A 22,546-nucleotide genomic window follows, 5' to 3' on the forward strand; every position below is an offset into this window, starting at 1 on the left:
GGGCTAAAGTGGCAGATGGCATGTTGAAGAATGCAAATTGGTCCATTCTTATCTCCTTGTACAAATCTCAAGTCCAAGTGAATCAAGGGCCTCAACATAAAAGCAGATACACTAAATCTAAAAGAAGAGAAAATGGGAAGGAGCCTTGAGCACATCAGCACAGGGGAAAATTTCCTGAACAGAACACCAATAACTCAGGCTCTATGATCAACTATAGACAAATTGGATCTCATAAAATTGAGAGGCTTCTGTAGGCTAATTGATCCTCTCAACAGGACAAAATGGCAACCTACAGATTTGCAAAAGATCTTTTCCAACCCTACATCTGATAAAAGGCTAACATCCAAAATGTACAAAGAATTCAAGATTAGACTCTAGAGAACCAAATAACCCTACTAGAAATGGGAACAGAGCTAAAGAAAGAATTCTCAATTGAGCAATCTCGGTTGGCTAAGAAGCACCTAAAGAAATGTTCACTATCCCCAGCCATCAGGGAAATGCAAATCAAAGTGACTCTTAGATTCCCCCTCACACCAGTAATAATGGCTAAGATCAAAAACTCAGGTAACAGCAGATGCTGGTGAGGATATGAAGAAAGAGGAACATTCTTCCATTGTTGGTGGGACTGCAAGCTGGCTCCACCACTCTGAAAATCAGTCTGGTGGCTCCTCATAAAATTAGATATAGGATTAGCCTGAGGATTCAGCTATGCCACTCCTGGGTATATACCCAAAAGATGTTTCCACATATAACAATGACACATGGTGAACTATGTTCATAGCTGCCTTTTTTTTAGTAGCCAGGAGCTATACACAATCCAGATGTCCCTCCATCGAGAGATAGATACAGAAAATGTAGTACATTTACACAATGGAGTACTACTCACCTATTAAAAAGAGTGACTTTATAAAATTTGCAGGCAAATGGATAGGACTGAAAAATATACTAGTGAGGTAACCCAGTCACACAAGAACACACATGGTATATACTCAGTGATAAATGGATATTAGGGAGGAAAAAATCTCAAAATACCCAAAATGAATTAAAATGGTATGATTCACAGACCATATGAAGTTCAAGAGAAAGCAAGACCCATTGTAGATGTTTAAGTCATGCTTAGAAGGGGAGACACAATTATTACAGGAGGTAGAGGTAGGAAAGGACCTTGGAGGGAGAGAAGGGGATAAGGAAAAGGGGGGACAGGTTCACATGTAGGAGTGGACAGAGGAAGGAAATTGAAAGGAGGCAGTGGGGGATGGGGAATTGGGATATTCACTAGAAAGTCCCAGATTCCAGGAAAGCAAGAGACTTCCAGGACCTAAGTGGAGTATTTTTTGCTGAAATACTCAACAAAAGGTAGAGAGAAGCAGTAGAGACCATATACAGAGGTTAGAAATGAGGGATTGGGTCACTCACTTGTTTGAAATATATTAACACAGAATTGTTCCTGTCTAAATGAAATGCAGGGACAAATAATGGAGCAGAGACAGAAGGAAAGTCCATCCAGAGACTGCCCCACCAAACCCATACTCTATTACTGATGCCAAGAAATACTTGCTGACAGGAGCCTGGGATGGCTGTCCCCTGAGAGGCTCTGCTAGAGCCTGACCAATACAGATGCAGATGCTTGTAGCAAACAACAAGTCTGAGCAGATATCAACTCTGATGGAGCTGAAGAAGTTTTCAACACCATAGGAAGAAAGACAATTATCAACCAACCAGACCCCCCCCCAGAACTTCCAGGGACTAAACAATCAACTAAATAGTACACATGGAGGGACCCATGGCTTGAGCTGTTTATGAGCAGAGGATTGCCTTATCTGGGATCAATGGGAGGGGAGGCCCTTGGTCTTATGGAGACTCGATGCCTCAGTGTAGGCAAATACTAGGGCAGTGAGGCAGGAGTAGGTAGTTGGGTGGGTGAGCTCCTTCATAGAAGCAGTGTGGAGGGAGGATGGGATAGGGGGTTTGCTCAGGGGAAATTGAGAAGGTGGATAATATTTTCAATGTAAATAAAAATAACCAATAAAAAGATGAAAGTCTATTTTATTTGATATTAAGGTGGCAACTCCAGCTTGTTTCTTGGGACCATTTGCTTGGAAGACTTTTTCCAGCCTTTCACTCTGAGGTAGTGCCTATCTTTGTTATTGAGGTGTGTTTCTTTTATGCAGCAAAATGCTGGATTCTGTTTGAGTATCCAGTCTGTTAACCTATGTCTTTTTATAAGGGAATTGATTCTGTTGATATTCATAGATATTAAATCCAGATGATTGTTAGTTCCTGTTATTTTTGTTGTTGTAGGTGGCATTATGTGTATGTGATTCTCTCATTTTGGCTTTGTTGTGAGATGATTAATATCTTGGGTTTTATTTTGTTTGTTTTTGTTGGTTTTGTTTTTGTGTTTGTTGGTTTTTTTTTTTTTTTTGGTGTAGGTACCCTCCTTGTGTTGGAGTTTTCCTTTTAGAATCCTCTGTAGGGCTGGACTGCCAAATAGATATTGTTTGAACTTGTTTTTTTTCCTGAATTATTTTGTTTTCTCCATCTATGTTGATTGAGAATTTTGCTAGGTATAACAGCCTGGGCTGACATTTGCGTTCTCTTAGAGTCTGCCTCTGACCAGGCTCTTATGTCTTCCATAACCTCTGTTGAGAAGTCTAGTGTAATTCTGATAGGTCTACCCTTGTATGTTACTTGGTCCTTTTCCCTTGCAGCTTTAATATACTTTCTTTGTTCTGTGCATTTAGTGTTTTGATTATTATGTGAAGAGAGGACTTTCTTTTCTGGTCCATTTGTTTGGTGTTCTATAGGCTTCTTGTACCTTTATGTCCATCTCTTTCTTTAGGTTGGGGAAGTTTCCTTCTATGATTGTGTTGAAGATATTTTCAGGTCCTTTGAACTGGGAATATTCACTCTCTTCTATTCCTATTATTCTTAGATTTGGTCTTTTCATTGTGTGATGTTTTGGCTTAGAATGTTTTTATGTTTTGTATTTTCTTTGAGAACTATGTCAATATCTTCTAAGATATCTTCTATACCTGAGAGTCTCTCTTCTATCTCTTGTATTCTGTTGGTGATAATTAACATATGTAATTCCTGATCTCTTTCCTAGGTTTTCCATGTCAAGATTTGCCTCTATTTGTGTTTTTTCTTATTGTTTCTACTTCCATTTAGTTCTTGGACAGAATTGTTCAATTCTTTCACCTGCTTGATTGTGTTTTCCTGTATTTCTTTAAGGGATTTATCCGTGTTATCTGTAAGTGTTTCTGTTTACCTGCGTTTCCTGGTATTTCTTTCAGTGAGTTATTTATATCCTCTTTAAAATGTCTTTATTATCTTCACAAGATAGGATTTTAGGTCAACTTTCTGATTTTCATGTTTGTTTGTATATCAGGGCTTGCTGTGTTGGGAGAATAGGATTCTGATGATGCCAAAGTATATTGACTTCTGATGCTTATGGTTTTTTCCTTGTCTCTCACTATCTGGTTATCCCTGTTGCTAGCTAGTCTGTCTGTCTTTGTCTGCTGTCTGTTTCTTGTGTCTCTTGATTGCTGCAGGTCTCCTGGTAGGCCGTTGGTTCTGACTGTAGCAAATCTCCTGTGAGGCCTTCTTTCTGTGGGGTCTTCAGAGGGGCATGTATACTGATGACCTGTTGCCCTGGCTGCAGTGGCTCTCCTGATAGGCCTTCAGACTGTTGGGTCTATTGCCCTGTGTGCAACAGAACTCCATTGAGACTTTCACACTGTTGGGTCACTGCCCAGTTCCTCTGCATGCAGCAGAACTCCTTGGAGGCCTCCATCCTGTGGTGGCTTTAGAGAAGCAGACAAGCTGGTGATCTGCTTGGCAGAAGGTGCTGGCCAGAGGGGAGTGGGATTTGAGGACAGGGCACTTGTGGGGTGATGAGTCCTGAGATGACTGGGCACTTCAGGATTCTTAGTGAATGTGTCTTTTTGGGTAGTTGGGTCCCTACCTATTGCTCTGAGTGCTGCAGACCTCTTGGAAGGTCTTCAGGTTGTGGTGTCTTTAGAGGAGCAGACAAGCTGGTGATTTCTCTTTATATTTAATTAATTAATTCACTCACTTCACATGCCAATATCAGCTCCCCTCTCCTCCCAGTACCCCTTAACACAGATCCTCCCTTCATTTTCCCCTCACCTTCTCCTCAGCTGCTTTGTTAAAGTCAATTGTGAACACTCCCAACCCCTCTTTGGATATCACCACCCAGGCATTTCAAGTTACTGCAAGGCTAGGCAATCCTCTCCCACTAAGGCCAGACAAGGTGGTTCAGTTAGGGAATGGGATCTGTAGACAAGTAGCAGATTCAGGGACAGCCCCAATCCAGTTGTTGGGAATCCACATGAAGACCAAGCTGCACATTTGCTACATATGTACAGGATGGGTAGTCAAGTGGGTGTGGATCAGTCTCTGGGAACCTTCTTGGGTTCAGGGTAGTTGACTCTGTTGGTCTTCCTGTAGAGTTTCTGTGCTCTTTGGGTCCCTCAATCCTTCCACCAACTCTTCCATAAGATTCCCCACGCTCCACCTAATGTTTGGTTGTGGGTCTTTGCAAATGTTTCCATTTGCTGCTGGGCAGAACCTCTCAGAGGACAGTTACATAGGCTCCCATCTCCATCAGTAAATTTTTGACCCAATATACATTATAATGTATGCATTATCTCTTGTGAAACAGACATAATATATGATAAGAAAACAATTAACTATTTCCTTAAAGATCATGCTTAGTGTACAAGTCGGTAGATGCCTTGCAGGTAGGTATTATAGGACATAGGGTTAGGTAGGACTGTAGACTTTTCTTTCTTAACAGTCTACACAACATATTTGAGATTATGATTCTTTGAAAAGGAGAAAATATCAGCTCATTTTCAGTTTTATTTCTTCATGTTTTACAATCAAAGTGTGTGGTATTTTCAGCAAAGGGGTTTTATTTGATGGGAGATCAAAAATAATTTTTGTAGGGGTAGTTATGACAACTCAGAGCAGTGTTCTGAGCCAGGAGATATGCCTTGATGAGGTTGTATAGTGCTAAAGTATTACTCTTCTGTCTTAAATGGAAGATAGCAACATTCCTGCAGTGAGCATGAATACTTGGAACATTGAGACAGAATCTGCAGTGGCAGGTAAAGAGCCGTGGTCATAAGATAAAGAGTTAGAGAAATGATTGAAGGAGTTGGAGGGGCTTCCAACCCCCTAAGAACAATAATGCCAACCAACCAGAGCTCTCAGGGACTAAACCACTACCCAAAGAGTACACATGGATAGACCCATGGCTCCAGCTGCATATGTAGCAGAGGATGGCCTTGTTGACCACCAATAAGAGGAGATTCCCTTGGTCCTGCCAAGGCTGGATCACCCCAGTGTAGGAGAATGTCAGGGTGGGGAGGCAATAAGGGGTGGCTGGTTGAGCAGGGGGAATACCCTCATAAAAGAAGGGGGAGATGGAATGTGTTAAGGGGTTTATGGATGGGAAACCGAGAAAGGGAATTACTTTTGAAATGTAAGTAAAAAACTCTCCAATAAAAAAAAGAAAAAAGAAGAGAAAGATTGAGGAAGGAGAAATGATGAGGTTTAAATATAGAATGTTGAGGAGGAGGGGATGCCCTGTCTAGCAATGAGGAAGTTAGGGGAACAAAATAAAAAGCAAGGAAAGCACAATCCAGGTCAGCAGGGGAGGGAGCAACTCTCATCAGGTTAACTATTTCCTTTTTCTAGCATACAGTGCCACAGCAAACAGCATCCTTACCCTGAGGATGCTCATGCGTGGTTGCTGGAGGTTAGATTTTTATATTTGAAAATTAACAGTTAATCTAACCAGATTTCCTTACAATGAAACGGGGTCAAATACTAAGTTATAGAAACAGAAACTGAGCTGATACATAAGGAAAGGGAGAATGCAGCTTGAGATAAACACTTCTGTTGTTAATCAGTTCACTTTGAGAAGGGGATAATGCCTTCGATTAAATGCATGGGTTATTGATTGCTATTCTTTCATGGGATGGATACAATGTGGCTTGCAAACTTAAACTGTAGACATGAGACAGATGCTAATGGATGAAAGTAGAAACTAGTCAATTTTACTGTCACTGTGGACACCGGACAGTAAGAGGAGGCATCAGAGTACCCATCTGCAACAAGAACACAGGGCATATATTTCTTAGCACTTACTAAGTAAGTGGTTCTGACCATACCTCACCCAACATGGTGGAGGTAGTCTCCTTAAAGTGATCCTTCATGACACTCTGTTCAGGGACTGTGCAGTGTTAGCCTTTTTTCTTGAATACAGAATCTTCTCTATTTGGAAACTAATTTTCAGTTCTGTTTTCAACCCATACATTTGCTGACCTTTACAAATTAGATTTGAAATATGAACCATCTGTATATCAGGAGAGCATACAGTAGCCATTTGATTGTAACATTTACATGACTAAAAATCTCTTGTACCCCAACTATGTTTACAACTATGTTGTAAAAAGTCAGAAAGTTAGTGAATCATGTGCACCTCATAGTCACAAGGATTCTGACCCCATAACCATGGTTAAAAGTGAGACTGATAGTAGATAGGATGATGCTAAGGCTCATAGTTAAGACACTAGCAACATTTAAGCTGGAATGGGCATTTGGGTATGTACATGAATTAACTCAAAATTATCCTTCACAAAACTAGGAAGAATTCTGAACAGATAAATAGGAATACCAAAGAGGTAAGCATGTTGATTGGGTTGTTTCTACAGAAATGATATATGTTGCTAAGAAAATGGCAATATATCTATAGCAGTTTTTCAACAGAGTGGAGTCAAATCAACAAGACTCATGAAAATATCATATTTTCTTCCAGATATCTCTGCAAGTTTCCTCTGTGTTCAACCACAGCAACTGAAAAATCAGCTTCTCAGAGTGTCTCTTCCATTATGCATCCTCCCAGCAGCACTGACCTGCATCTTCCCTTGCTGTCCAACACTGAGCTCTGGACATGACATGACTTTTGCCCTTTGACATTTCAGCCACTATGATTACACAGAGATTGGTCCCATCAGAATTCCTTCATGGTGTAGAGACTCCTGGGCTACTGCTCTCCATGTGGAACATTAGACAATTAAAATATTAAGAGTAAAGCTTTTTTAATTTTTTGCAGTGATATAAACACTGAAAGTTGGCAATGTTTCTTTGCACAGTGGAGCATATTGTTATCTCAACACTTAGTAGTCAATGTCTGGTTGGTGTATCTCTTTGAGTTCAAGGCATTTTGGTCTACATAGTGAGAGTCAGGCCATCCTGAGCTATATAGTGAGACTCTGTCTCAAAAAATCAGAAAGCCTTGAAAATTTGATCACACACTTCTAATGAATCTTAACACATTGGTTCACCAGATGAATTTGTATCCAGTCTTGACAGAAATGAAGTTTTCTGACACTGCTGTCTCGTCTTGTGTAAGTATGCATTGTTTATGTATCCACAGGAATATTTCATATAATAATCCCCAAAGTATCTCAAAGGCTGAGTAGTCAACTGACCATTAGTTTGGTATGGCTGAAATAATGAATGATAACCAAGAAGATGCTCTGAGAGAAAAAGATCATCCAACTCTGAGCTTTTATATGTGAATATGCAGACTCAGGAAACAACCAGACATATTTTGTGTTAGGTCCTAGTCTCTTTTGATTAGGACCATCCAGGCAGATACATATGGGTACAATGGAGGTGCTGTGCAGGAAGAGAACACAGTCAGATTTGGGTTGTAGTGCCAGCACAGAGGTAGCTGAGGGAATAGGATGAGTTTTTTTAAACTGTATGAGATTCAAGGGTTTCTGTCTCAGAAACCAAAACTAAAGAACCACAAAAAGACAGAAGCCACATATTCTGGAGCCCAACCTACTACAGATCTGGATAAAAAAGAGAGTCAGATGCCCCAGATCAGTTCCTCTTCCTCAGAGCCTCATAATATGACATCCTCATGACACAAAGAAGAAACCAGCCTGTGTAGACCATACACTTTGTGTCTGTACATTTGGCAAGAAGACAAGCTCTGAAAACCTGCAGCAACTGGAAGATGCCATGGTTTCCACTCTCACAGCCCTTCCTTATCTTGGTGAGATGTAAAGATTGGGAGGAAGAAGTCTTGTCTGAGAGGAAATCTACCTCACAACCATGCCTTTGTTTATCAGGGTGTCTCTTCAGTTCAGAAGACATCTGAAAGTGGAGGGTCTGCTCAGGGTTCAATGAAAACACTCACAGGTATCTCTCTTTCAGGAGTAATCCTGGGCTCCGAGAACCCAGTCCTGTCAGGTGAGTGTCTTCTTAGCTTTCCCAGTTTGGACATACTTGATGGGGACTACAGGTCACTTCTGAAAAAAGGAGATGCAGAACAGTAGGTGTGGGCTGATGCTGGGGATGTTTGAAACATGCTGGGTCTGAACACTGGTATCTGAAGGAGATATCTTTGAATACAGATGCTGATACTTGCAGGGTCCTTTGCTAAACCTACAATAAAGATGGTGCCAAGCAATGTGGTAACTACTGGGAAACAGGTGACCATCTTCTGTGAAGGGTCCTCACATGCCAAAGAATACCGTCTCCACAAAGAAGGAAGTCACGATTACCTGACACCAACAACCCTTCTGGAAACTGAGAACAAGGCCAAGTTCTCAATCTCACCAATTCAATGGAATAATGCAGGACAATACTGGTGTTCCTATAGAAGCCTGACTAACAAATTACAACAAAGCGACATCATGGAGCTGGTGGTGACAGGTGAGAAGAGCTTACCTATACTGTGGGATCTTTCTTGAGAAGTGGACTATGTTCACTGGGAACTCCCTTTCTCAAATCTGAGAAGAGAGTACCAATGCTTCCCATGGGAGTTCACTTAACAGGCTTTCTCATCCATCTTAGGAGTTATCCTTGGTGAAGTCACACTGTCTGCCCTTCCCAGCTATGTTGTGACTTCAGGGAGAAATGTGACTCTTCAGTGTGCATCACAAGTAGTATATGATAGGTTCATTCTAATGAAGGAAGATGAGAAGTTCTCCACTGCAATGCCCTCATGGAAAACATACCCTGTACTATGGGGAGCCATTTTCACATTAGGTCCTGTAACCTCAAACCAGAGATGGAGGTTCACATGCTATGGATATTACTTGAGTAGCTCTCTGATATGGTCAAAGCCAAGTAACCATTTAGAGCTCTTGGTCTCGGGTAAGGAAACCACTGCTTTCTCTTTAATGATATTATAACTGACAAAGGATCCTAGAGAAGGATGTGATGTGTGGTGGGTGATTTAGAACTAGGGCTATTGTACCCAATATGTGGTATAGCTGTATGTAAAGTGCAGAAATCAAGGGTGATGTTAACAGTGGAGCTCAAGAGTTTTGGGAAATGTGGAAACATTATATGTCCCTCTGCTATTGTAGATCAGCTTATGTATCATTAAAAAGTATGACCTTCTTTGAGCAACTTTGCTAATAGAAATCTCATGTTCTGCTTCCTTACAGGGACCCTTCACAAACACTGGGCTCATCCAGGTTCCATGGTAACATCAGGGAGCCCTGTGACCATCTGGTGTGAGGGGGACCAAGAAACACAAACATATGTGCTATATAGACAGGGAAGCCTAGAGTCCTAGAACAGACAGACCCAAAAGGACTATAACAATAAAGCAGAATTCACCATCCCATCTGTGACATATTTGAGTGCAGGGCATTATTTCTGTTACTCTTACACCTCTGCTGGGTGGTCAGAACACAGTGACACCCTGGAGCTGGTGGTTACAGGTGAGAGTGTTCTCAGGAGTCTAAGATTCAGATATTATTACCAAGGAAATACATACCTAACATTACCTCCTCCAACAGGCCAGCTATGGAAGACAATGTTGATTATTAATGCTGATTTAATATTTCATATGTATCTTTCCTAGGAGTCTACAAAAAACCCATCTTTTGGCCCTGAAAAACCCTATTGTAAACTTAGGAGTGACTGTGACCATCTCATGTACCTCAAATCAGAGTTTTAACTGTTTCCTTTTAATGGATGATGATCAGAAAATCTACAGATTCTTTGACTTACAATATTCATATTCTGGAGAATCTCTAGCCCAATTTCAAGTGGGTCCAATAACCTCTAGACAAAGGTGGAGATTCAGATGCTATGGCTATTATACAGATAATCCTCAGGTGTGGTCAGAAGCCAGCGATCCATTGGATTTCCTGGTCTCAGATGAGGGAGCTGGAGAGTATCTGTAGAATAATACTGAACCTGATACAGGTTCCCAGTAGATACCCTGGTATGCCATTTGTCTGAGGATCCAAGGCTCCTGAGCCAATACACAGCATGCAGACTGTGACTGTTATCATTCAGTAAATGGGATAATGGAACCTGGATGGTCATGTGAGTGGTGGGTCCTCCCATTACATTTCCAGGCCTTTGGCTATTCATGGATAAAGGCAAGAGTCAGCACAGTATGATTGATCTTTACTGTAAAACTGTACAAAGCCCCACCTCTTGCTCACGTACTTTCTTGCAGGGAACCTCCAGAAACCCATCTTGTGGGCTGAGCCAGGTTCAGTGATTGAATCAGGAAATTCTGTGACCATTTGGTGTGAAGGGACCATGGAAACTCAAATATATTTCCTGTATAAAGAAGGAAGCCCATCATCCTGGCTCAAACAAACTCCAAAGGAGCCTGGTAACAAGGCCATGTTCTTCATTGCATTCATGGAAAATAATAATGCAGGGCAATATCACTGTTACTGTTACAATTTTGGTGGGTGGTCACAGCACAGTGACACACTGGAGCTGGTGATGACAGGTGAGAAGTCACTTCCAAATCCTTGGGAATTTCCTCTTCCTCAATTTCCAGAAGACCCAGAAAATGTTTACTATATATTCCTCCAAACAGGCTTACTATTTCCTTCTAGGAGTTTACCACAGCAAAGTTACCCTGTCAGCCATTCCCAGCCCTATGGTGACCTCAGGAAGGCATGTGACTATTCAGTGTGACTCACAACAAGCATATAACAGGTTCTTGCTAATTAAAAAAGAAGAGAAGCTCTCCAGGGTTGCATATATACAGAATACATATCCAAAGTCATCCTGGGTGCAGTTCACATTGGGTCCTGTTAGCCCCAATCAGAGATAGAGTTCACATTCTATGGCTATTACTTCAATAGCTCCCAGTTGTGGTCAGCGCCAAGTAACCAGCTAGAGCTCTTCATCTCAGGTTAGAAAACCCTCGCCTTTCATGTGTGATATCACCACAGATACAGGATCCCCGGCAAAGACCATATGTGTTGAGCTAGTGAATCAAGGCTCCTGAACCTAATATCACAGAATGTGTGATACAGCTGGACCTATGTATGAAAGTCTAGGTGGATAATAACAGTAGATATAAAGAGTTCAGGGAAATATGGGGTCCTATGTGTCCTTCTGCTACTTTATATCAGTTTAAATGTGATTTGTAACTGTGACTTCTGTGCAACAGTCCTAAGATATATATCACTTCCTCTACTTTGCAGGTCCCTTCAAAAACCCACCCTCTTGGCTCATTCAGCCTCTGTGATCCCCTCAGGGAGTCCTGCAACCATTTGGTGTGTGGGGACCCTAGGGATCTATAAGTATGTGATACCTAAACAGGGAAGCCCCGAACCTGGGACAGAGGGTCCTAAATAGAAAATAATAAGAAAAAATCCACCATCCCTTCTTTGACAAGCCTAAATGCAGGGCAATATAATTGTTACTCTTACAACTTTGCTGGGTAGACAGAGCTAAGTCACAACCTGGAGCAAGCATTGACAGATGACAATTCACCAAGGATCATAATCCTTTCCTTTTTCTCCAGGAAATACTGTTTCAAATTTGCTCATCCACAGTCGATGTGCAGGAGGCAATAAGACCTTTGTCTCATATAATATCCTGCCTCTTCCTTCTCTAGGTGTTCACCATGGCAAACCTACTCTTTCAGCCTTTCCCAGTCCTATGGTGACCTCAGGTGGAAATGTGACCCTCTATTGTGCCTCATCAACAATATATGATTGGTACATTGTGACTGGGCAAGATTTGAAGTTCTCCAGATTCCAGAGGGCACAGTTCATACCCACTGAGATGTCCCAGGCTCTGTTCTCTGAGATCTCTGTGGCATCTAGAAAGAAAGGGCCGTTTAGATGTTATGGATTCAATGAAAGTACTCCACATCTGTGGTCAGAGGCCAGTAATCCTCTGGAGATACATGTTTCAGGTGAGGAAATCTTGTCTTTTATTTAACTGTATTTTGATACCCCCAAGTATTTTGTTATTAGCTTTGCCATAACCAGGAGGTTTCTGGGAAATGAATGGCTGTAGAGAGGTCTTGACTACTATGGCCCAAAGTATTAGAGACCATGTCATAGTAATAGCAGAATGAGAGGTGAAATGCATTGCAAGATCTAGCTGGATGACTTGCTATCTCATTTTTCTAGGGGTTTCAAGGGAGCCCTCTCTGCTGAACCAGCAAGGCCCTGTTCTGGCCCCTGGAGAGAACCTGACACTCCGGTGTTCCTCTGAGCTCAGTTATGACAGATTTTCTCTATCCAAAGAGGGTAGAAGTGACCTCCCACAGCTCTCTGTCAGCCAGTCACAGACTGGAGACAACTTCTTTTTATATCCTGTGGATTTCTCTATTGCTGGCCAATATAGATGCTATGGTGCATCCAGATTTTCTTCTGAGTGGTCAGCCCCCAGTGTTCCTCAAGACATTCTGGTCACAGGTGAGGAAAAGCCATGAATTTAGTAGGGAATCAATTTGGCACTGGCTCAACTGGGAGGAGACCTTGGATTGATCATCAAGATAATGATGAAAATATCAGGGTGAGGTTAATTGTCTCAGAGATCTCAGAAATCTATCTATAGACAAAGGAGTAGGTGAAGGATTGTTTGTGAATATATAGACTAGATACTAAAATAGAACCTCAGAACTGTGACTGAAGTTCCTCACTCATGTTTTTCTTCGCCAGGACATCCTCCTATTACACCTAGCCTCTCAGTGCATCCAGGCACCATTGTGTCCTCAGGAGAGAATGTGACCCTTCTCTGTCAATCATCAATACCAATGGACACTTTCTTTCTGTTCAAGAAAGGTGATGCCTATCCCTACATGCACCAAAGATTAAAGTTCCAAGGTCCACAATGTAAGGCAGAATTCTTCCTGAGTGCTGTGACCCCAAACATTGGGGGTATCTTTACGTGCTTTGGTTCTCAAAGCTCATCTCCTTACCTGTTGTCACACCCCAGTGTTCCTGTGGAGATCAAAGTTTCAGGTGAGGTGATTCTGGCTTGTGTAAGTTCAGAAAGTAACCCACTATTCATGACCAAGGAAGCTCTTGCCTGGCATAGGAAGAAGTTTAATACAGGGATGGTCATAAGAAGAGATTAAGAAATAATTTAATGTTTTTAAATTAATGAACACTCTACCATCTCCATTGGAATTGAGACAATTCTATGTAGGAAGTGAAAGGTTCTGGAGAGGCTGCAGTATAGCTGTAAGACAGAAAAGAGATGAAAATATTCGAGTAGCCTTCCATACATCATCCTCACAATCTATTTGCCATAATCTTTTGCTACTCCAAAAGATTCCCATTCCAACAAAGGTTTTAGATTTTCCTATCCAGGAAGACTTTCCATCCAGAATACATGGGAAACACTATCTCCCCATGAGTCTTCATTCCTATATCAGCTTGGATGATGATCAATGTGCTGGGTATTGAAGCACAGAATTTAGCATCATCCCCAGAAACCCAGAATCTCATAGGCTAGACTACAATACAAGGATTCTGATGAACACTGATATTGAGAGGAGCACATAAATGAGAGAGGGTGTCAATTCCCCCTGATTGTTTCACTCAATTTCAGGTGACCTCAGAGGACTAAGCAAGAACTCTGTTTCCGGGAGGGGATATGGATCATGCTATTTATGGGATTGGTGAATTTTCTTTTGGAGAGGTTGATATGGAAAAAACCACTCTACCATGGGTTTTTCAGTTTCCACAAGTTGAAATTTGATAGCTCTCTCAGACAGCAAGTTCTTGTTATTGCTCATATTATGTGTCATCTACTTACAGAGAAAGGCTCTAGAACCCACTTCTGAAATAGTCCTATCCTATTTGCTGCTGGGATGGTGACATTGAGTAGGGGTGTGGTACAAGGCTAGGGAAGAGCATCGAGGATCTTTTCTTCAAGTTTGTAATATTTAGCTCCAGTGTAGGGAACAAAATGGTAGGCCAGGTACCTTGAGATCAATCCTTAGCAACATGTCTTTCTTCTAGGTGACCTAGGGCAGGTAAACTGACTGGAACTGTTGGGATATAGTTCCATGTTGCATGGCTATCAGATTGAGAGATAGCCATTCTTCTCTTATACAATACATTTTGATGCAGCTTTCCCTTACTGCACTCCTCCCAGATGCCCCAACCTTCTATCTCCCCCAGATATACTCTCCAAGATGCATCCATCAGAAAAAAGCAGGCCACATAGGGCTATCAGTTCAACACATAACAACATGACACAATAAGACACACAACAAACTCTCACAACAAGGTTAACTGATGCAACCCAGTAGGAAGAATAGAGCTCTAAGAGCTGTCAAAGGATTCAGAGACAACCGCATTCACAAGTCAGGAGTCTCCCTTCCATAACCACCAATCAAATAACCATAGCATAGCAGAGGACCTAGTATAGAACCTTGCAGGCTCTGTGATGTCCTCTTTAGACTCACATAGTAGGTTCTATTTTACAATCTGTCACTCACGATATCATTTGTGTTCTAGGACTGGCAAATTACCAGAAGTCTCTGATATGGGTCTCCGTAGCCTTCTTCCTACTGTTCTTTGTCCTCACCCTCTTCTTTTTCCTCAGACTCTGGCATCAGAACAAGCACAGGAAAGGTGAGTAAGATGTGGGATGCCTGGGTCTCAGTGGGCACTGGGTCCCACTATGGGATCTCCAAGTAGGGGCTCAGGAAATGAGCCCAAGGGAAATTGCAGCCTGGAGTAGAGAAATTTAGAAACATTTCTACAGAATCTCAGATCAGAAGATGTAATTCAGAAACATGTGAAATGCCAGGTATTATATCAGCCTTTCTATCTCTTAGAATATTTGAACACATATGCAATTAATTTTAAATGTCCCTTTTTTCTGAGGTGTTGTTGAGTAAGGAGACTCCACCTCCAGGCTGAGGTTCTTTATTTTTTTTTCAGTACAGACAAAGATTGACTTGCAACATCCAGAAGGAGCTGTAGAGCCAAAGAGCATGGTTGGACACCTGCAGAAGAGGTAAAACTCATGTCCAACAACCTAGACACCACATGCCTGACCCAACACTGCTACTTGACACCTTCTTGTCTCTTCAGTTCCAGTCCAGCTTCTGCCATCCAGGAAGAAATCTTGTGTGAGAAAAGATGGCCTGGGAGGGAGATAACTGAGGTTTCAGCATCTGGTAGAGTATCAGGGACTCTGAATTCTCACTATATACCATTACCATCATGGCCTCTTCTCTTTTCCAATCAGAAAAATTGCATGAATCTGGTCCTGTGAATATGTATGGGGAAACCATGTGTGCTTTGTTTTTACAGATGCTACTGTGAAGGTCACAAGGTCTGCAGACAATGTGGAGCTAGGCATACTGGTGAGATTATTTTTGACCACAATACTAAGAACTTATGACCCAGGATACCACAGAAAGAACCTCTGTTCTCCATTCTTCTGAACCTCAGCATCATCCAAAGCTGGCTTCTTGTTTCTGGAAGCACCTGTTTTCTATGTAATCTCATTCTTGCTTTGTTTACTTGTGACCACACGGCCTCCTATTTTCTGACTCCTCAGTATCTGTCTGGTTACTAGCATGCTTCCTGAGACTCAGAAGACAATATGAGGGTCCGAAGTTGTAGCTCAATGGTAAAGTGATTTGATTAAATTGGATGTATTAGGCCTTGGTTTTAATCTCTTGGAAGAAAGCTACCAAGTAAATGAACAGGAAACTTTAGTGCATGAGAACCACATTCCTGAGTATGTGTGTGCTCATATATGTAAGCACAAGGCCATGAACAGAAGTCAACATTTAATGTTTTCTTCTATTTTTCCACCTTATCTTCTGAAACAGGGTCCGTCAGTGACCCTGGAGTTAATTACTTAGGGGGATTGGTGCCATTGACCCCTGGGTATCTGTATCTACCTCACCAGCACTTGGGTTCCAGGCATGTGTTTTATTGCTTAGACTTTTTTAAAACATGGGCACTGGGCATTGATCGTAAGTTACTGTTTCCATAGCAACCACTATGTTCATCCCCACTTCATGGATTTTGCTATTGACTGCACCCAAAGCAAACATAATTCTCTATCCACTGGGATAAGATTGGGGGTGGAGATGATATATAGACCAACACAGAGAATGAGCAGTGCAAAGTGTAAGGGAAATGAATTAGAGGAGGTGGGTTGAGGTTGGGTAAGACATAGATGGTCAGTATGAATTTAAAGGAAACTTGAAAGAAGATTTCTGAGGAAAAGCCTAAGAAGCTCCTACAGGCCTGTTATGAACTGGTATATCTAGGTACAGGACATGGTAGGTTTAAGTGTCCTAAGAGCAAGAATGTTCTTTTTCCAAAAGCTGGAGGCAAGTTTCTGAATCATATGTCAGAAACACAGGAAGAAAACAAACAGGTGCTATAAGTACCAAGGAAGTCACCAAAGACCCAATCAGCAATGGTTTATTTTGATATAAGTGTCTGAAGTATCACTCTCCCATCCTGTTTAAGGGTGGTTAAAGAACCTTTGGGGAAACTAAGATCCACTCCTTTTGTTTCTTTGTTTCTGTGCTGCAGAGCCAACATGAGGATGACCCCTCCATACACTTGTATGCCCAGGTGAAACCTGCTAGACTCAGAAGGGCACAGACTACCTCTTCTTCCCTGTTTCCAAAGGAATTACAGCACTCTAAACACAGACAGAAAAACAGAGACCAAGTCATAGATCAGCAGGTGTGTTTTGACTTCTCCAGATCCCCAGGTTTCCAGTGGCCAACACAAACCTTCTACTTTTTTCTACTTCAGGTTGATACATCTCAGGATTCTCATGCTGTGATCTATGCCCAGCTGCACATCATGACACCAAGACAGGGCAGGCAAACTTCCCCTCTTTCCAGGAAGAAAATGCTGACTTGAGACCCTTCTCTGTTGTCAACCAGTCCAGAGAGATCTAGAATCTACATTCCGTGGGAGAGAAAGGACTCAGCCATGTCAGAAAATAAGATGTCATAGGCACACTGTCATTGTGCAAAAATATCTGGTGTCTAGTGTATTCTGAGATCTTCAGGGACTCACCTGATTCTGTAGTCTGAGATAAGAAATATGCCTGCATGTTGTAAATAGGGCAAATGTTTTGTTAGTAACCAATGCATAAAATGAAGAAAGAAAATAGGACTGAAGGAAGTTTTTGTTCCATGGTTTTTCTTTTGTTTTGATATTTTTTCAGATTGTTGTGTAATTACATTCTCTCTTCCTTCCCTCTCTCTAAATATGCTCAAAGACTCTTCACTCTCTTACACATTTATGGTTTCTTTTTTCATCAATTTTTCTCACATCTTCATATACAATATGTATATGTACATACATGTACATATACATATGTATATACAAAATTGCAAAACCTTTTAATCTCAATATATACCTTTTGTCAATTGTATCTTAATAAAGCTGAAAATCAAATGATGAAATAACCATAAGTTATGCCTAATTTGCCTGTCATAAGGCATAAACTTACGCAAGACTTCATCATTCAACTATTGCTTTTACTTTTTATTTCTTTTTTTAATTGGATATTTTTTATTTTCATTTCAAATGTTATTCCCTTTCCCAGTTTCCCAGCCATAAGCCCCCATCGTAAACCCTTCCACTTCTTCTATAAGGTTGTTCCCCATCACCAAACAACCCCCTTCCAGCCCCCTGACATTTTTTAAAGTTTTTAAAAGAAGCTTTTGTTTATTTTTTAATATGTGCATTACAGGACACAAAACACAAAAGGGCAAGAATGAAGTCACCCAGTCACCTGCAGCTCAGCTTAGTGTGTTGTTCTAGATCCTGCAAGTGTACATACACTTAGGTAATTGAGATTATATAGTATGGAACTTGCTTTCCCCACATTGTAAATATCCATCAACCTTAATCTCCATGCTACAGAAGCTCGAGGAGGTCACTGGCTTCTGATCACACTTGAGAATAATTTGAGCCATAGTATCTGAACCTCTACCTCCACCTTTCCTGGAGGTTATTGGGCCCTCTTGAAAACTGGCCAGAGACACCCCAGAGTGTATACATACATCATACATGCATACATACATACTTACATACATGTATGTATATATTGAGATCTGAAGATTATCTGATCATCATTTCTAAAAATGAAACAGTTAAATCTCTGACTTGAGATACATAAGATGGTCACAAGCATACCTAAGTTTTTTTTTCTTTCTTTTTTTTTTTTTCCGGGGCTGGGGACCGAACCCAAGACCTTGCGCTTCCTAGGTAAGCGCTCTACCACTGAGCCAAATCCCCAACCCCAAGCATACCTAAGTTTACAACAAGGTTTTGCAGGCTCCAAAAGTTGGGTTTTTAATACACTCCTAGGAAAGATACATATGAAATATTAAATCAGCATAAACAACCAACATTTTCCTCCATAGCAGGCCTGTGTTAAGAGGTACTGCTAGAACAGTGTTTACTAACATCTGAATCTTAGACTCCTGAGAGAATGTTCACCTGTAACTACCAGCTCCAGGGTGTCACTGGGTTCTGAACATGCAACAGAAGTGTAAGAGTAACAGGAATATCACCCTTAATTCAGATGTGTCACAGATGAGATGGTGAATTCTGCTTCATTGTTGTAGTCCTTTTGGTCTGTCTGTCCCAGGATTCTAGGCTTCCCTGTCTATATAGAATGTATGTTTGGAATTTGTGGTCCCCCTCATACCAGATGGTCACAGGACTCCCTGATGTTACCATGGAACGTGGATGAGCCCAGAGTGTGGGTTTGTGAAGAGTCCCTGTAAGGAAGCAGAACACAAGGTATTTCTAATAGGAAAGTTGCTCAAAGAAGGCCATACTTTTTAATGATACATAAGCTGATCTACAATAGCAGAGGAACATATAACACCTCTGTTTTTTTGTTTGTTTGGTTGGTTTTTGTTTTTTGTCATTCCAAATGAATATGCAAGTTGCTTTTTCTAAATCTATGAATAATTGAGTTGGAATTTATATGGGGATTGTATTGAGTCTGTAGATTTCTTTTGGCAAGATGGTCATACTCATGAATTGGCAGGATTAATATAGTATAAATGGCTATTTTGTTATTAGGTTCCCTAATCTGGAGGTCAGCATTTAGAAAAATGCAAAATGAGAGAAAGGACTGAGGTAGCTGAGGGGATTTGCAACCCCAGATGAAGAACAACAATATCAACCAGAGCTTCCAGGGACTAAACCACCAATCCAAGAGTACACATAGAGTGACCCATGGCTCCAGCCACATATATAGCAGAGGATGGTCTTGTCAAGTATCAATGGGAGTAGAGGTCTTTAGTCCTGTGAAGGGTGGATGCCCCACTGTAGCTGAATGCCAGGGCAGGGAGGGAGGAAGGAGTGGATGTGTAGCTGGGGGAGCACACACATGTGGTCAGGGGATGGAGAATGGTATAGGGTGTTCTGGAGGGAAAACCATGAAGGGGAATAATATTTTAAATGTAAACAAAGAAAAATACTTCCAATGGCCTGGGTCACAGCATTCAGGGAGAATTCTGCCTCCCAATGTAGATCTTGGGGGCTTTACTCTTTAATTCTTGTAGGGATAGTCATCTACTTCCTTGAACAGAAAGAAAGTGTCAATTGGGACTGATGATTGACAGAGAATGGTCATATACTCTCCTGAGGACACAATGAAACCTCAATGTACTGAGAGATTAGGTGTGATATGAGGATGTCCTAGAGAAGAGAAAAGTGAATGAGGTGCTACAGTTCTAGTTCCAGGGATTCCATTTTGATACAAGATATATATATATATATATATATATATATATATATATATATATATATATATATATGGGTTTTCATAGTATCCTCACACAAAATTGTTCTGGAATTCCATGAGGAGAATCACAGAACCTAGCTCAGTCCACAGCGTGTGTTTCCAGGAGGTCTCTTCAAAGGAAGTAAGTGACCTATCATTCTGCTGACCCTCTATGCTTCCACTGCCCACAACTGCATTTACTGTATGTGGACTCCCACATCTGCATGCTGTGTCAATTGGCTCAGGATCCTCAAGTCCTTAAACACAACACACAACAGTCTCCACTGGTAACTTGTGTCAGGTGCAATATTACTTACTCCACAGAGATTCTCAGGCTTCCTCTCCTAAGACCAGGAATTCCAAGAGATCACTGGTTTCTGACCACACCTGAGGATTACTTGTGTGATAGCCCTAAGATGTGAATATCTACCATTGGACAGAAGTTGTTGGACCCACTTGGGATATGCCCCAGTGTATAGGTAGTGTGAGCCAATGAATCTGTAGATTTTCCGATCATTATTCCTTAAAATGAACCAGTTAAATCTCTGATTTGAGATACATGAGACAGTCACAGATACTCCTAATTTTACAACAGTGTTTTCAGTGTTTTTCAGGGCCAAAAGGTGAGTTTTTCATATACACCTAGAAAAGACACACAGGGAATATTAAATACTTACAAATAGTCAACAATCCTCCCATGGTTAACCTGTTAGAAAAGATATGGTAAGATCAGTATTTCCATGAGAGTAACATCTGGATCTAAGTCTCCAGAGAACACTCAATGGGTAACCGCTAGCTCCATGGTATCACATGGTATCAGCACTCTACAAAGGTGAAAATGTAATATTAATATAGCTGTGCATTCCATTGTGCAACAGATGGGATGATGAATTTTCCCTTATTTTCTGTGGTCCTTTTAGGTCTTTCTATCCCAGGATTCTTGGCTTCCCTCTCTATGTATCACATATGTTTGGGTTTTATGTTTACACTCACCAGGTTATGGAACCTGGATGAGCCCAGAATGTGGGTATGTGAAGGGTCTCTGCAAAGATGTAGAGAAACAAGAGGTGTGTCTGTTAGGATTGTTGTCCAAAGAGGATCACAGTTGGAAATGACATTCAAGCTGATCTACAATAGCAGAAGGACATAAAAGGCCTCCATGTTACCTTGGAATCTTAGGTTACATTGTTAAAATGATTTCTGCACTGCATGTCCAGCTGTATCACACATCCTGTGACGTTGGGTTCAGTAGCCTTGGCTCTCAATCACCCACCACACATCATGTCCTTCCCTGGGATCTTGTGTCAGTTGTAATATCATTCAAAGGAAATGCTAGGGCTTCTTTACCTGAGACCAGGAATTCTAGGTTGCTACTTTTCTCTGACCACACCTGGGTGATTCTTGAGTAATATCCATAGCATGTGAACATCCACCTTTGGTTGTGAGTCACAGGACCCATTGTGAACATGACCTGGAATATCTCGCGTGTACTTATTCTGGGAGGGGTCAGTTTGGAGAACTTTTTGTATTCCTCTATTAGAACGAACCTGTCACATACCTATTGTAATACACACTGAAGGCTCACATTTACCCCTGAGGTCACAACAGAGCTGGGTAAAATTGACAGTGTGACACTTTGGGTAAACTCCAAAGAGAGAAGACAACCCATTTTAGTGCACTCATATGAGAAGCATTATTCCATTCAAATCAGATTTGAGAAAGGGAGTCCACATGTTCATATTCCTTTGCTCAAGAAGATCTAGAGTATTGGAAAGGTTTACTCACCTGCCATTACCAGCACCATGATGTCACTTTTTCCTTCTGATGTGGTGAAGTGGCATATATAGAAACACCAATATTGACCTGCATTGTGACATTGAATTAAGGAGATAGAGTACCTGGTTTTACTCTCATTTTCTACAATGGTTGTTGGTATCGGGTAATCTGGACTTCCTTTTTTATGTAGTTATTTTGTGACATGTAAAACCGTCCACAGAAGATGGTCACCTGGTTCTCTGTGGTTACCAAACTTGTTGGCACCACCCTGAGTGTGGGTTTAAATAAGGCCTCTGCAAAAGAAATCAGCAGGTAGGTATGAGAACAACACCCTCAAATACTAGCTTACTGGCTCAAGATTTGTTTTTCATCCTGAGAAACAGGGATAACCTTTGATTCTCACAGAGTATATACAATGTGTGACACTTGTGTGACCTACCAGCACAGAGTTCCTGGGGTCCAAAATCAATCCTGCAAGAAAGTAATCCATGAGTGTTTGCACTAAAGTCTGAGTAGGTTCTCCATGTACAAATGGCTTCTGAGAAACCCTGATAGGCTAAGGCATGGTTGTAAAGTGGCTTTCCTCTCAGGAAATAATTCTCCTTCCCAATCTTCACATCTCACCAAGATACAACAGGACTGTGAGAGTGGGGCTCATGTCATCTTCCAGTTGCCACAAGTATGC

At 41.3% G+C, this 22,546-nt stretch overlaps 2 protein-coding genes across 2 annotated transcripts; both read left to right on the top strand.

Moving 5' to 3' along the window:
* The first annotated feature begins 8,504 nt into the window (after positions 1–8,504).
* On the top strand, positions 8,505–15,391 carry LOC116893442 (leukocyte immunoglobulin-like receptor subfamily B member 3). The gene is made up of 8 exons (XM_032895209.1): positions 8,505–8,763; positions 8,905–9,207; positions 10,532–10,816; positions 11,939–12,241; positions 12,462–12,749; positions 12,996–13,298; positions 14,893–14,922; positions 15,232–15,391. Exons 1-8 carry the CDS (start codon positions 8,505–8,507, stop codon positions 15,273–15,275), a joined length of 1,815 nt encoding a protein of 604 aa, XP_032751100.1. The 3' UTR covers positions 15,276–15,391.
* On the top strand, positions 15,287–17,455 carry LOC116893443 (leukocyte immunoglobulin-like receptor subfamily B member 3). The gene is made up of 4 exons (XM_032895210.1): positions 15,287–15,309; positions 15,387–15,472; positions 15,609–15,661; positions 16,854–17,455. Exons 1-4 carry the CDS (start codon positions 15,287–15,289, stop codon positions 17,190–17,192), a joined length of 501 nt encoding a protein of 166 aa, XP_032751101.1. The 3' UTR covers positions 17,193–17,455.
* The last annotated feature ends 5,091 nt before the right edge of the window (positions 17,456–22,546 follow it).

This window comes from Rattus rattus, chromosome 2, assembly GCF_011064425.1.
Source record: "Rattus rattus isolate New Zealand chromosome 2, Rrattus_CSIRO_v1, whole genome shotgun sequence".
NCBI lineage: Eukaryota > Metazoa > Chordata > Mammalia > Rodentia > Muridae > Rattus > Rattus rattus.